This window comes from Balaenoptera borealis, assembly GCF_965194805.1.
Source record: "Balaenoptera borealis genome assembly, chromosome: 4".
Lineage (NCBI taxonomy): Eukaryota > Metazoa > Chordata > Mammalia > Artiodactyla > Balaenopteridae > Balaenoptera > Balaenoptera borealis.
Genome location: NC_138861.1, coordinates 73,813,350 through 73,829,065, shown reverse-complemented (window position 1 = coordinate 73,829,065; position 15,716 = coordinate 73,813,350). Strand labels below are relative to the sequence as shown.

At 42.8% G+C, this 15,716-nt stretch overlaps 2 protein-coding genes across 5 annotated transcripts in view; one reads left to right on the top strand and one right to left on the bottom strand.

Moving 5' to 3' along the window:
• Positions 1–1,779: 1,779 nt before the first annotated feature.
• Positions 1,780–13,551, bottom strand: LOC309627862 (nitric oxide-associated protein 1). 4 transcript variants are annotated; one of them, XM_082390169.1, is made up of 8 exons: positions 11,828–13,551; positions 10,515–10,679; positions 9,678–9,883; positions 6,818–6,949; positions 5,667–5,783; positions 5,142–5,300; positions 2,541–2,661; positions 1,780–2,095 (listed from the first exon to the last, which is right to left on the bottom strand). In XM_082390169.1, exons 1-8 carry the CDS (start codon positions 12,960–12,962, stop codon positions 1,896–1,898), a joined length of 2,235 nt encoding a protein of 744 aa, XP_082246295.1. In that variant the 5' UTR covers positions 12,963–13,551; the 3' UTR covers positions 1,780–1,895. The 4 variants fall into 4 exon arrangements, with proteins under 4 accessions (XP_082246295.1, XP_082246296.1, XP_082246297.1 ...); XM_082390170.1 differs by lacking the exon at positions 5,142–5,300 and having other exon boundaries at positions 11,828–13,008; XM_082390171.1 differs by lacking the exons at positions 5,142–5,300; positions 5,667–5,783 and having other exon boundaries at positions 11,828–13,547.
• A 54-nt stretch (positions 13,552–13,605) lies between these two features.
• The window catches only part of LOC309627840 (DNA-directed RNA polymerase II subunit RPB2), a 46,341-nt gene continuing 44,230 nt past the window's right edge, over positions 13,606–15,716 (top strand). Inside the window, exon 1 of the mRNA XM_082390074.1 lies at positions 13,606–13,957. Coding sequence (XP_082246200.1) covers positions 13,939–13,957 — 19 coding nt within the window. The 5' untranslated portion in view covers positions 13,606–13,938. The remainder of the gene's footprint in view (positions 13,958–15,716) is intronic.

Genomic DNA, 15,716 nt, shown 5'->3' with positions numbered 1-15,716 from the left:
CCTGGCTTTCCTGCCTGTTTTTGCTGAGAATCATAAAAGGTTAGGACTGAAAAATATATAGTGTAATTCCCTCATTTTATAGATGAGAAAATGATGACCCAAAGAGACTAATATAACCAGGGAAACTGAAACTTACTTAGTAAATTGCACTGTTTGAAACTGCTAGCAAGGTACATTGGAACATTTTTAGATATGCCTCGGTCAAAACATAACCATTGAATTTTAGAGGTAAGAGAAACCTGAGAATATAAGTTATGAACATTTAAAAATGGAATGTTTGCTAGTAGGTGTAAAAGCCTAGAGAGAAGATAAGGAGGGAGAAATGTTCTGCTCTCTAAAATACATTAGAAGTTTTCAGGGTAAATACAGCATCAGTTTTGGGGTTCTGTATTTTTCCACAAATGCCAAGTTTACCATATTTTCTTCATTTAATCTAAAGATTCAGGCCTAAGCTCCAAACTATGAACAGTACATAGAAATATAATGGTCACAACTTTAACCTGTAAAATTAACAGTATTTCATTCTCTCCAAAATCAACTAGAAATCGACTACCAATCATTTTCTCAACTTGGGAAGCTACCGCCCTCTAGAGGTTGGGTCTGGAAACGTCAGGGGTACTTCTCAACTATCACGATGAGGGATGGGGCTGGGAAGTTGTTCCTGGCCCTTCATATCTGGGGATGAAGGATGCACATAAAGAACTACCTTCCCCAGGATGTCAATAGTATTCACTTGGAAACCCAAAGAAAGTGAGATCTACAGAGTTTTGACAAGTTGCATTTTAAAACACTGACCGTTTATCCTACAATGACTTACTTAGTGAGAAGGGAGCTAGAGTGTACACATTGACAGAGAACATGGGACTATTGAGAAGTTCATGCTAAACCTGAGTCTATAGGAAACTCATGGATCTGCGTTTCAGGCCAGCTTACTCCACGAGCTTTTATCTCAACATTGGGATCTGGGACTTGACTGGCCAGTTCATTGTCCACAGCTGTAGTGCCACTTACTCAATTAGGAATACATAAAGGTAAAGACTTCTGACTGATGTAATGTTATACAGTGTTTACAGGCAAATGTTGATAAAATGGTTAAAGTGCTCTGATCCTTGCAGAAGAAACTGAATGCCAGAAAGACATAACATGAATTCTTTTCTAAGATTTTCAGGCCCTTTTAGGTTATGTAAGGGAAACTTCTTGTTTTCCAGCTTCTATTCTCCCCTTCTTCCCTTAAGTAATACAAGTCTGAAATCCCCATTTCCCTCTGCATCCTCCAGCTTCCCCATGGGGGGTGTGGCCGTGTAACTGTTGAGCAATGGACGCTGTGAGTGGGCAACTTCCAGCACTTCCCCCTTCTTTTCAGTAGGGGAGCCGCATGCTCTTCACTCTCTTCTCTTTTTCCCATTGCGAAAGGATGACGACTTGAGCAACCACCTTAGACCCAGAGATGGAAGCTGCGGCACGTTCCCCCAGTCGGGTCCTTGGATGACTACGTGGAGCAAAGCCACATACTCACTTCTATCTCATTTAAGCCAATGTATTTTGGAGAAATTGATTTTCTGCCATTTTTTCACATGGCAACTGCTAAGCTGCTCTCTCAACTAGACTCCAAATTAGAAATGCCATCTGGTTTCAAAAAAATAGTAGTGGGAGAAACCTGAATGTAGCAGAACCCCATTTTAGGTATATTTGAACCATAGATACACACATATACATACCCTACCAAAAAATAACTTGTGTTTACAAACTCAATTCATTAAAAAGAGGCACGGTCCTTGGTAGCTTAAAAAGGGTGGCGGAAGGCTTTATTATAGCAATATTTAATGCAATGCAATGTACACAGTATGTTCTATATCATTAATGTTCAATGTGAACAGGTCAGCTTCATATATTTATTATTTTTTCTTTTTCCGCAGATTGTACACAAGGGCAGGAGGCTTTTTGGTTTTATAGGCCACGCTTCTCCGGATGCGCTCTCCTTTGATGTTAACTACATGTGGCAAGAGTGGGCGCCGGACCGTCAGAACTGTTCCTTGAGGTGTGTAGCCTCGGAGGTGCAGTTTGTCCTTGAACTGCGGCGTTACTGCTACCCAGCCTATGCAAGAACACGGCAGAACACAAATGGTGTTAGCAACTTCTTATTAAAAACACCAAACACAGCTCAAAATGGAAACCCAAGGGAGGCTACTGCTGTCTTTCACTCTATTTTTTAAAAGCATACAATGCATTTGTGAAAAGGTACAGATTTATTTTCAGAGTAGTTTACATCTTATGAATAATCTAGTATGTATTTCTTAAAATATTCAGCTTATGTCAGTTAAGGCACATCTGTATAAAAATATACTAAAAGTCAGTAAGGCTACTTTATTCACCTTTTAAAAAGTGCTTGGTGTAGGGACCTCCCTGGCGGTCCAGTTGATAAGACTCCGTGCTTCTATTACAGGGGGTGCGGGTTTGATCCCTGGTCAGGGGGTTAAGATCCCACGTGCCGTGCGGTGTGGCCAAATTAAAAAATAAAGAAGTGCTTGGTGTACAATTACCTGCAGAGGAGAACTTGATGTCAGCCACTGCTTCAGATTCCCCAAGTCCTTCATCTAATGTGATGTCTTCAGCAACAAGAGGAGGAAATCCTGCCATTCTTTCTTCTCCACCCATTGGAACCTTCCATTGGGAGGAGATGAAGATATGTGGAAGTTCAAATTAAACCCCTGATAACTCTAATATTAAGTAAGGCACTGATAAGATATTACTGTACAGGTATCAAGAATAAAATCCTTTTAAACATTCAACTGTTAAAAAAACCCAAATCACACTTCTAGGTCAAATGAAAAGCCCAGGAGCTTTGTGATGGATGAAGCCTAAGATCCCAGTGACAAGGGCCCCATGCAGGCATCCATCTGGTGGTAACCTCCAGACAGCAGAATCTTGCTTTATTAGCTTACAGTTTTTACAGTCCTCCATAAAGCTTTAGACACAATAATTTTGGGCAATTAAAGCAACATCCTTCCAAATACCTTAGTTCTTACAGGCCTGGCTGGACACAGAGATTAATCCCTGCCTCATTACCTCTCAAGGGTACATGGATAATGGGTAAGATTCAGCTTCTATGTTTACAGGTGTTTCCATGAATTGGAATTAACTGGATAATAATTTACCTGTTTATTAACAGATCTCTCTGTGTTTAGCACTAAGGACACAAAGATAGCTATTACAATATGTTCTATATGGTCCCTACCCCCGAGGAGATCAGAAGGTGGAAACAGCAAGTAAATAAATTACAAGGTAAGAAACGTGATGAGAGGCATCTACTAAGTACTGTGATTGTGAAGGAAGTAATGAACGTGGTTTGGTCAAGGAAAACATTAATGAAGAGCAGAATTTGAAAAATAGATTAAAGTTACTCAGTGGAAAGGTATCCTGGGTTAGTATCATGTACAGACACAGAAATTGGAAAAAGGATAATGAGTTCAGAGAACTGTGCAGAGTATGTTATGTGTGTGTGTGCATTAGTGATGAGGCTATCAGTTTAGAGTTCTCTCAGTAATGTGGAACTACCAAGGAATTATAAGCAGGAAAGAGAAAAGAATCAAAAAGGAATACTGCGGCCTGCTTTGTATTTTGGAAAAATCTGCGTAGTGCAGGGTTTCTCAACCTCAGCACTATTGACCTTTTGGGCCAAATAATTCTTTGTCCCGGGAGGCTGTCCTGTGCATTGCACAAGTTTTAGCAGCCTCTACTCAGCATCCACCAAGTTGTGAAAACCAAAAACGCCTCCAGTCTTTGTCAAATGTTCCCTTGAGGTAAGAGTCAACCCTGGTTGAGAACTACAGCTGTGGTGGAATGAGGGTGGGCAGAAGGCAGTGAAACTGGGAGCTGGGAAAATACCTAAGGATCTCAAAACAGCCTAAAGAAAGTAGATTACAGTTTGGACTATGAGGCTGGTCTCAGTGATCATCAGGAGGCAGGATTGACTTTGACTTGGGAGGTGAGTAAGAAAACCAGAAGGCAAGGATGAGCCACAGAGCAGCCCAAGAAACCATTTGTATTACACCGGGAGAGAAGCCTCAGTGTTGCTTTGAGAAGTATCAGTGAGTCCACTCTGAAGACTACACAGACGCATGGGGGTGGAGCCCTACCCTGCAAATCCTACATGTCTCTGGAGTATTAACTTTAGGGCAGTTATTTCGATGGAGTTTTAATTTCACTCTGGCTTTCTTAGGAAATCCAGAGAGAAAGAAGCATTTACTTCCCAAGTCAGGTTGGTTTTATCCTTGTTGAAGGGCAGGTGTGTATTTTGTGTTTTGACTTATTTTCAGTTGTGTGAGCATTAATTAATGTTAAATCACCTCTTCATTGGATGTACCCACTATTTTTCCAGTAGGTATGCCCCATAATCTTCATCACCACAAATACTTACATAGCAGTGACAACAGTCCCCTTGCACTTGATCTTCTCCACAACCTCGTGGTGTAGGTGCAACAGAGAGAGGTAAAGGAAACTTACCTAAAGTCACACAGCTTCGTTAAGTGGTGGAGCAGAGCAGGATTTGGACCCAGCCTGGCTCCAGAGATCTTAACTATCATACACTACACACTAGCCAACAGTGTGTACCCATGTCTGGTTAAAGATCTGTAAACAGGCCCCATTCAGTCTCTGGTGAACTTGGAACAATTTCAGTGGCATAGAAAGGGCACAACGGGGACTGCAGAGGATGGGACGTGAGAAGCAGGAGTAAACTTGATTGTAAAGAGGAGGAATGAGTGGGACACTGAGTTTTGTTTTGTTTTTTAAAGATTAGAGAGGGACTTCCCTGGTGGTCCAATGGTTAAGACTCTGTGCTCCCAATGCAGGGGGCCCAAGTTTGATCCCCGGTCAGGGAACTAGATCCCACACACATGCCGCAATGAAGATCCCAAGTGCCACAACTAAGACCTGGCGCAGCCAAATTAATTAATTAATAAATAAATATTTTTAAAAAAATAAAGATCAGAGAAATTTTAACACACTGCTTAACAGGTCAAAGGAAGGAGCAAGTAAAGCAGGAGAGAGGAGGTACGATAACCTGTATGTGCCTGGGATTAAGAACCTGGGAAGAGAGCTTTTCCACTCATACAAGGGCTTCTCAACTCAGCACTACGCACCTTTTGGACCTGATAATTCTGTGTTGTGAGGTGCTGTCTTGTGTATCGCATTATGTTTAGCGTCATCTCTGGCTTCCACCCACTAGATGCCAGTAGCGTCACCCAGTTGTGAGAAAACTTCTGTAACTTCTCTTCACTCACAGTATACAGCACAACTTTCTGCAATGATGTGACCGCTGGGCAGTTGAAAAGTGGCTAGTGCAAGTGAAGAACTAAATTTTAAAGTTTATTTCATTTTAATTAACTTATTTAAATAGGCACATGGGCCTACCGTATTGGACAGTATGACCTAGAGAAAACCCAGCTCTGTTACTATTCTAGGATCAGTCCAATCCAACATCCCTTTTCTATAGGAGCCCACCTCACGTTATAGTCAAAATCCTCAAGGTGAACAGGGTCAGGGGAGAGCTAGCTGAGAGTGTAACAAAGATGGTTCTGTCCAACAAAGGCTTTTTTAGCAGGGCCGTGGGACTATCACAGGGTGTGTTAACCTAACTATGCCACCATCAAAGCGTGTTGCCTCACCTTGAGTAACGTATGACCCCTGTGCCTCTGATATATAGTGTCCGCCTTGTCCAACGAAGTAATGTGAACGGGAAGGAAGTTGGAAGCCACAACTGTAAACCAAGCTGACTGATTTCCCTTAAGAAAGGAAGAAGGAACTTATTTTATATAACGAAAAACTTGCAAAACCAGCACATTACAAGGTATGATTAAAAAAAAAAAAGTTGGGGGAGTTCCCTGGTGGTCCAGTGGTTAGGGCTCTGCACTTCTACTGCAGGGGGCGTGGGTTCGATCCCTGGTTGGGGAACTAAGATCCTGCAGGCCGTGCAGTGCAGCCAAAAAAAAAACAAGGTGGGGGGGGGGTGCAAAACATGGCAGAAGCACTGCATTTCACCCATTTATATAAAACTATGATTTCTTCCATAGGTTTGTTGATACTTAAAAAAACCAAACAAACGTCTATTATAAAAAACAAAAGAAAATACTGTCTGCTTTAAGTGTCCCTGTGTAAAGTTTGGTTTAAAATGTTAACATTCTATGGTCTCTATGGAAATACATGAGGTTTTAAGTGTGTATGCCTAAATTTCCAACAAATTATGAACAAACACAAAACCAAGAAGTGTGCTAAGGCAATGGCTTGCAGGTTGCATTCAGTGTTGTTGGACATATCCATGTTTCATTTTCCATTTTTCTCCTCACTTTGGTAAAAACAGGGATCAATTCTATAGATGCTCTAAAATCTCTGAGTGATGCTATGTAAATGAATACCAAACCCAAAAACACATCTATAAAAGTATACACATCATGGAATATAAAGAGCGTGGAATTTATTTAATGCATATTAACCCTGCACTTAAAGGTATGACCTCTGATTTCCACATAAGACAATACCACAGGAGAGGGAAAGTATCTTTGCTTAATGCCAAGCTGTATGGGGCACTCGACTGCCTACTGAAGATATAGTTTTTTAAGACTTATTACTTTTCTTCCCCCCATTTCATTATCCCAGGTTTTTATTATAGACATTTTCAAACACACACAAAAGAATAGTATACCAACCCCCACAGTCATGACCTAGTTATCAACATTTTGCTAGTCTTGATCGTATATCTGCTTCCTTAAAGTAAATCCCAATACTAAAGTCACTTTTCAATGGTACGGACTTTCCTTACCTTCAGAAAATCTATGCGGCCTATGGCACCCAAAAATAGAACCATTCCTGGTTTAAGCACGAAAGTTCTTGGAACAATGGAATGTGTTGGCAAAACAGTATTTACTTCTTTTTCTGTTAGAAGACTTAAAATCTGTAAAGCAGAGGGCAGATTTTTTAGAGAATTACTTTCAATGAATGTCTGATATATTGTGCTTTACCTGTAAGATAAAAAGTTATTATATATTCCAGGCTTCACAATAAATCAAAGTATGTATTTTAGAATTTGCTGCACATAAAATTCACATATTCTTTCTAAATGAATCAATTTATAAATGGCTTTACTCTTGTTTCACAGCTTAATCTTGAGTAATGGCAAAATAACCTTACAGGAATACGAAACAGCAGCATCCTCCGAATTCTGTCAGATTTGCTGTGAACTGAAGACACTGATGATTCAATCCCAGGAGAGAAAATATGTTCTCTCGTCAAGCCTTCTAGGGAGCAGTAGTTTTCAGATAAAGGTAAGGTAACGTGCTATATTCTGTCCTAGTGGCAGCTATGCATGCATTAAATGAAAATGATCACCCCATTCTTAGAGCAGGTAAAGAGCTAGAAGAAGCTTTTCTAAATTCCAGTCTTTGGTTTCCTTATTTCCTCCAAATACTCAGCAAAAAAAATGAGAGAAAGTTATGAATCCTGTGGCTTCTAAGGATGAAGAGTTCCTAAATAGACTAGAGAAAATGGAAAAGAAAAGCCAGGCGGTACAAGATTCTGGTAAGACTTAGGGAATCAAAATCTGATTTAAAAAATTTTGAGAAAGTAAAAAAATGGCTAAAAATCTTTTGTGAACTTGCTTCTTAAGAAAAATAACAAGAAGATAACAAAATATGTGATATCTAGGGAGACTCACAAGAGAATACCTAAGGGGGCTGTGAGTAGTTTTCTTCAGTATTTGTGCTTGAAAAGCACATTAAAAGCCACGTGCAGTAAAGAAATATTTTAACCCTTTTAGCAGAGACGTTAATACTTCACAATAGAGTTCCTTGGTTCAGTTTGGGAAACACTGGTTCAAGGCGTTAAATAAATATATCAATAAACTGACAGAAAATCAAACTGCCTGAGAGAACTCTTATATCTAAAAACTTGAAGGTCTCACTGCAAATTAACAAATCTGAATTTGCGAGTTAGCAAAGTCTTGCCTTTCTGACTAACTGACAAGAGGATATACATGACTGAAGTAACTGCTATCCCTGACCTAACTGAGCCTAAAACTGAAGAATGAGTTGGTGAAGTTAAGGTCATAGAACATTACTAGGAAGCAGTACAGTTACTCTGAAGTTCTGGATTGCTAAGGAAGTAAAGACTGGACACAATTATTCTAGGAGAGAAAAAAAAAAAGTTAAAAGATCTATATAGGTACATCAAATTCTGAGAATGAAACTATAAGTGATTCTGATGAGGCAAAGGAAGGAAAAGTATCTAAGAATCTAATGTTGTTTCACAGGGATATACAGAGATAACTAGGTGAATTAGAACCTGGTCACTAACCAGATTCAAAGGAAGCTGATTAGTGGATCTGTTGAAAGGCAGTATCCTGGATACACACTTGATTCAGTCAATGACTTGGATAATGATCAAAACTGCAAATGAGGGCTTCCCTGGTGGCACAGTGGTTAAGAATCCGCCTGCCAACGCAGGGGACACGGGTTCAAGCCCTGGTCCGGGAAGATCCCACATGCTGCGGAGCAACTAAGCCCATGTGCCACAACTACTGAGCCCGTGTGCCACAACTACTGAAGCCCGCATGCCTAGAGCCTATGCTCCGCAGCAAGAGAAGCCACCGCAACGAGAAGCCCACACGCCGCAACGAAGAGTAGCCCCCACTCGCCGCAACTAGAGAAAGCCCACACGCAGCAATGAAGACCCAACCCAGCCAAAAATAAATAAATTAAATAAATAAATTAAAAAAAAACTGCAAATGAATAAAAGGTTCTGAGATATAACAAATATGTAGGATAGAGGCTGAATTTAAGATAAAATCAAAGTTGCCCGGGAGATCCTGCAACTGGACTGAAAAGATATACAAGGGCAAGATAGGTAGAGTTGATCCTATTCTAAATTAGGTTCATCTGAGGGCACTTACATAAGAAAGTTAGTTCTTTGTGTCATACTTTCAGGAACAAAAACAAATTAGAATTCATTCTGGAAAGGGTCCTTTGTTCATAGCCTATTCTCAGAATGGCTATAGGAAATGAAGACAAACCGTCTAGATTATGTCAGCACAGTAAGTGCTCCATGTCTGTTGGATGAACTAATGAAAGAGAAGAAAAGGGTAGAGTGAGGAAGAGAGAGGATATTATACTCTAAAACATTTCAATGTCTGGCAAAGGGAACTAGACATTATATTTGTTCCATACACCTTTGGGGAACAATAGGTACAAATTACAGGGACACTGCTCGGCTCAATATAAAGAGCAGGGTGACCTTGGGAGGTGAGGTGACACTGCTTCAGCTGATGGTGAGTCACTCCTTACTTCAAGGTGGATGCACCTCCTGGTGAATATGTTATAGAGGGAACTCAAGCATGGAACAGGTGGCTGGACTGCAGTGATATTTATGACTTCTTCCAACCTCAAAATCTAGGATTCTGTAAATGTCTCCCTAACTAAGGTAACAACCACAAGGATAGAAGTAGGTTGTTAGCAGTGACGTCTACCAAATGGCATACAGTACTTGATGGCATATAGATTCATCCCTGAAACGCTTCTATGCATGAATCAGAACTGAGTCTAAAATGAAAGGATACCTCTTTTTCTGCCAATTAAGACAGTACTCTTGCAATTGAAAGTTAATGTTTCTAAAATACATTAAATACCTACACAATTTTCTTTTGTAATTCCAGGGGTGTCATAAAACCAGTGGGCATCTTTCACATCTTGTGGGGTCAATTCTACTCGTTTGGTGGATTTATCTGCAACCATAACAGGTTCATTTCCCATGTCAAAGGCAAGTGAATCGGCATCAAACTCAAAGGCAGCTTTATCCTTCTGTTCTTCTGAATACAAGAATGTTCTTCCAACTCTTCCTAGAACAAGTTATACTGAAGTTAGTAGTCACTCCTTTAAAGCTTTTGACTCGAGACAGGTAGTTCTTATGTTTGCCTCGAAGAAGTTACTAGGACTAACAGTGGTGTTTGGAAGGAAGTGAGACCACAATGATACTTTTGCTTTATTTCTAAATGCAGTGGGAGTCAGACTCTTGCAATGATCAAGTATGTGTGGCTGGCTGTGCACACTGGGCGAAGGGGGAGAGTGCTGGGACTCAAACTGTTTTTAGTAAAGACAGGTTATAAAGAGATACCAAGGAAAGGGGGAGAATCCAATTTAAACCTGCTACAGGTCAACAACTTGTACTGGTGTGTAAGGAGGGGGCTGGTATCTTAGTGAAAATGCTTCTGTTGCTGACAGTGGCCAGATAGGCAGTTATTTGCATTTCCTTTCCTGGATTTCTCCAAGTATCTACTGTCTCAATTTTCCCAACACAATGAATTCTGGGTTTCCAAACAGTAGCCTTGCCTCTAAAAGGCCTCTATGTTCCAGAAAGAGGAAGTGTCTCCCCACAAAAACTGGCTAGCCCCAGAGAGCTCTATTTCAGGTTGTTCTACAGAAAATTTTAGCATAGACCTAAGGAAGAGTTTTCCTATAGAAGATGCTTACCTACTACATAACCATGCTTTTTCAAGAGATTAAGTTTATTTTGTTCTTGCTGACTGAGATCTTCTTCTGCTTCAGTTGCACCTCTTTTAAGCCTTTTTTGCCTTTGAAACATTCTGTAAGGAGTTGGGTTACAAATAGGAAACTTCAGAAGGTTTAATGTAGTACCTGAAATACCAAAGAATACATACGTTGTTATAAACGTTGTACAAGAAAATGGAATAAAACATTTATGAGGATCTACAGTGTCTTGGATACTGTGATTATTTCTCTTAACTTTCATGACAACCCTCCACAAAATTATTCTTACTTTACAGATGAGGCAATAGGTTCAGAGATCGGCCCACAAGCTCAACCAGAATTTGAATGCCAAATCTATAGGCCTGATCTTTTTCCATCTTCTGCATACTCCTAGCCGGTATAAAAGCACTTCTGTGTATAAGTCAACCAATGTCCCTGACAGAGAAGTACAGCTTATCAAGCAAAGTTCAATGCTGGTTTCAAAGGATCAAATGAAGTAGTTCGTTTTGCCAACTGTTAGATACAAACAGGTCACAGAAGGACCCATTTTGCAATTACTACAGACGTTTCTTGAAGTCACAAAGTTGAAATTTCTTTGCAACAAAGCCACATATCATATTGCATTAGTGAATTATTCAAATGTTAAATCTGTATAGTACTCTCCTGACTAAACTCAAGATATGAAGAGTGAGACTGAAGGGTGGAGGGAGGTTTAGAAAGTAAAAGGACTTTCTGGAGAAACATACAAAGAACTAAAGTTACGAGGGAAACCTCCAAGAGAGCAGACACTGCTTTGTCCCCTGGTTCATCTACAGTGCCTAGAACAGTGACTGGTACCTAGAAGTACTCTAATTATTTCTATTGGAAAGTTACTAAAACATATATTGAATTTCCAAGCATTAAACTGACACAAAAGAGAAATGTGACCGAAGTAGGTAGAGAATTTTTAAAGGAAGCCCCCAGCCAGCCCCTGGTGTACATTAAGGAAGGATATAGGACTAGGTGCCTGAACTACGATCAGACTTCCAGCTTCTCAGAAAACGAAGGAGGGTACTTCCCTGGTGGTGCAGTGGGTAAGACTCCACGCTCCCAATGCAGGAGGCCTGGGTTTGATCCCTGGTCAGGGAACTAGATCCCACATGCCTGCCACAATTAAGAAGCCAGCCTGCCGCAACTAAGGACCCCAAGTGCTGCAACTAAGGAGCCTGCCTGCCTCAATTAAGACCAGGCACAACCAAATAACTAAATAAATATGAAAAAAAAAATACAAAGGTGACGGGCGTCCTAAGGCTCACCAGGCCAAGAGGAGATGGTGGCTCTGTCGATAGCCTCAGCGCCCTTGGCGATGCAGTAATCGGACTCCAGGAGCGTGTTGAAGAGAGTGGACTTGCCAGCGTTGGTGGCGCCAACCAGGTAGACGTCGCCGCGGTAGCGCCAGGAACGCTGGAGCGCGGAGATCAACTCTTCGACTCCATAGCCAGTCTTGGCGCTGATGAGCCGCACGTCTCTGAGCACCGTGCGGGACCTGGGCGAAAGATTCGCATTCTCCTCCCCGTCCCGTGGCCGGTCCCCGCTGGGGTGTTGTGGCCTTCGGTAGCCAGGGGGCGGCAGGAGCCCGGCGCGGGCACAGTCGTCCCACAGTCGCTCCCGGAGCCGCTGTCGGTAGCCGGGAGTATCCTGGGGCAGCAGGTCCACCTTGTTTCCCAGCACGATCAGCTGCTTGGGGCCCACCAGCGCGGGCAGGTGGGGCAGCAGGGCGTCGGGCAGATCAAGCAGGTCCACCATGTAGAGCACCAGGGCAGGCTCGGGCCGCCGCAGCGCGGCGGTCACCAGCTCCAGGTACTGCTCGCGACTCACCTGCAGGTGCAGGGCGCGGCGGTGATGCACCAGCAGCCAGCAGCGCTGGCACACGGTCTGCGCCAGCCCGCCGTCCTCCTGCGCCGCCGCGCTTAGGAACTTCTCGCTGGGCAAGTAACCGGGCACTCCCGGGTCCTGGCAGTGTAGCTCCGCCCCGCAACCCGAACAGTTCAGGCCGCTGGGCGGCACCGTCGGGTCCGGGTGCCCCCGCCAGCCGGTGCGTAGTTTCTGCTGCCGCCGCTCCTCCCGTCGCTGCAGCACCCGTCGCTCCTCCTCCTCCTGCCGCTGCTGCAGCTCCCGCAGCTGGTCCTGGAGGGTCACTGCGGGCTCCGGATCCGGGACGTACTCGGGGAACAGAAAACTCTCCTCCATGTCAGCCCTTCCTTGGTTATCCCCAGTCGCTGTCGCGCCACGGGGAAGCCCACATCCCAGGCCGGATGGGTGCTGGGAGGTGGCGTTGGCCGCACCTCTCCTCTCGAGGAGCTTCTCCCGGAGGCCATGGCGCCCTATCGTGGGAGTGGATCCCCGCAGAAGGCTGCACAGCAGCCTACAAGTGAGGCGCGCGGGCAGCATGAGAAACGCGGGCGTGGGCAAAGGGGCTGAGTCACCTTTTCACGCGTGCTCTGTGGCCCCAGACGTGCGTAAAACAGTAGCGACAGCCCGGGACTACCTGAGAGCTGTCATTTTTCAGCGTCGCACTTCAGCTCCTCCTCCCGCGTCTAATCTCGTGAGTTCTCGCGATGAAGGCTCTGTGGTCAGAGAGCCCATTTAAAGCGGAGATAAAGGCTCCGGGCACCTAAACTGGGGTGGGTTGGCCGAATAGGCTAGTGAGTGAGGGTTTATCCACTTTCAGACTTCTTAAACGCGCCGCTGGCACTACCTGCCGTTAAGAAATCACATTTTTTAAAGCTTCGTGTTGTTTTGTCTTTCGGACTGGAAAATAGAAAATCTAATGCCTCAGACTTATGGCCACAATTAAAACCTTTTATTAATACATCTTCTTGGCTTTATTTTTTTTTTTGGGTGTCATTATTTGTGCAACATTAAAAGTAATATTTCTTAAACATTTTTTTAAAAATTTGACTATGGTTTATGTACACAGAAATCATTTTTTAAAGCTTCGTGTTTTTAAGTCTTTGGAACCGAAAAAAATAAAGCATGGCTACAACGAAACTCTTTATTATTAAATCTTCTTGACTTTTTTTTTTTAGGTGCCATTATTTATTTGTGCAACAACACTGAAAAACAAAGTTTCATTGGCTGGATCCGACTCAAACTGCAAGGAACGGTCCTCATTGTCAGGCACGGGAAACTTCAGCCCACAAATCGCGCATGCACAATACTAAACCTTAACGCAGCTTAACCTACCCTTCGCGCAGGCGCAGACCTTAATTGGCGTCTTTGTGGGCGGAGCTTCGTGTGGGACGCAGAGTATTCTGGGAACGCCGGAGACGGAAATTACTTCGCCTCACGCTGCGGACGTCGGAGCAGCTGCGCGCCTTTCCGTGTGTGATTTCCTGAGTTAGGCGTTCGGGAACCGTTTGCCAATATGTATGACGCGGACGAGGGTAGGTGACCACTCAGTACACTCCGTGGCCACCCATCTAAGGGGGGAAACGTGGGTAGCTGGATGAATTGAGGATTTGCGGCCTCCTACCCGGCCCGCCGCACCATGGCCCCAGTCGTTTCCCCACACTCCCGAGGCCGCGAACGAATCCGGGATTTTGAGAGGTGGAGGGTGCAGGGAACGTAGCCTTTATCATCTTGGTCAGGGTGACTGTTGTTCTCTCCTCTGCCTGCTCCTGTGTGAATCTGACACTCCCTTCCCGGGTTGAAAATAGCGCGCAGAACCATGCGACAGGTTCCGTTGTTCCGACTTTGAAGCAAAGGAATCCTTTCTTGATTTCCCTTAAGGCCAGATTTAATGAATTTATGAATAGTTGGATTTTTGAGCGTCAGCCTGTGCCAGGCATTGTGTTAGGCTCTGGAAGAACTCCGGGGACAAGGAATATAGTTTGTGTGTGTGTGTGCGGCGCGGGGGCAGGGTTTGGTTTAGTTTGGCGTTCCTTCATGCTGTCATATGCCTAAGTAAATTATCTTAAAAGATGACCTTTACATTTTCCGCGAGATGACACAGTTCTAGATGGTATGTATTTTAACGAACAGGGACAGTATGTCTTTGTTTTCTTTTTACATGTAGAGTTCGTAGTCATGTGTAGTGTATTTTCATTGTATATTTTTAATGCTCCCTCTTCCGTTCTCTAAAGCTGCTATTTCAAATTTCGTTTTCTTCTAGCTCCCAATCTCCTGGCCACCGCTTACATTTCTCTTTATTCCCTCAGCTACTTCATGGAGAAAATAGAAGCAAAAACTTAAACTCTACTGTTTAAACTTCTGTCTCATTTTTATTTTGCGTCTAGAAATTTATTAGCATCATTGTATTCTTTTTCCTAACTCCTGAGGAAAAAATTCAAAAAAATTTTTTTCAGTTTAATTTTTTGAGTAGGTAATATAGTCTCATTTCTCAGAGGCTAGAAAACATAAAAATGTTAAAAAGGATAAATGATCTACAAGTATAACTAAAACTGGCTTCATTATTACCTCTCTTTTTCCAACCTTCCTACTTCTCCTGGGTGGCTGTGATAATAACATCTAGTGTGCCATCAAAGCTAGAAATCTCCAAGCCATTTTAGATACCTTTGTCTATTTTACCTTTCCCCCCATGTGTAGGAGTCAGTAATTCCAGACCATTCAAGAAGCACTTATTAATAATTTATTTTGGATATGTATCAAATTTTGAATCAAGGTTAAGTTTTACAGACTATGTATATTGGTCAGTATATAGAAAAACAAAAATACAGCACATTTATTCTTTTGCATAAGAAGATGAGACTAATATTAGCACCAGTGCACACTGATTTTTCAAATGCCCCATTTTATAAATTACTGTTGCTGCACAAACTCCCCAAAGTTTTGCTGCTTAAAAATTATTTAATATGTTCATGGATTAAATAAATGAGTCAGGAATTTGGACAGGCATAGTAGGAATGGCTTGTCTGTTGCCTGATGTCTGGAAGACACAAAGGCTGAGTGTTGACTGCTGGGGGCTGGGTGATCTGGAGTGTTTACTCATGTGTCTGGCATCTAGCCTAGGAAAACTCAAGGACTAGGATTGCTGATTGCAGCATCTCGTAAGTGGGCCCTCTGTTTAGATTTTCTCACCTAAGTAGTAGGAGTTCTTAATGGCAGCTCAGGGCTCCAGAAGTAAGTGTTTCAGCAAACAAGGTGGAATTGCATTGTTTTTCCTGACCTAGCTTCTAAAATCGT

Coding starts and splice junctions, on each gene's coding strand:
- LOC309627862 (XM_082390169.1), bottom strand. CDS start 12,962: ATGCTGCCCGCGCGCCTCACTTGTAGGCTGCTGTGCAGCCTTCTGCGG. Junction 5,301..5,666: donor GGGGTCATACGTTACTCAAG/GTGAGGCAACAC, acceptor ACATCATTGCAG/AAAGTTGTGCTGTATACTGT. Junction 2,662..5,141: donor AGAATTATCAGGTCCAAAAG/GTGCGTAGTGCT, acceptor TCCCAATGGAAG/GTTCCAATGGGTGGAGAAGA.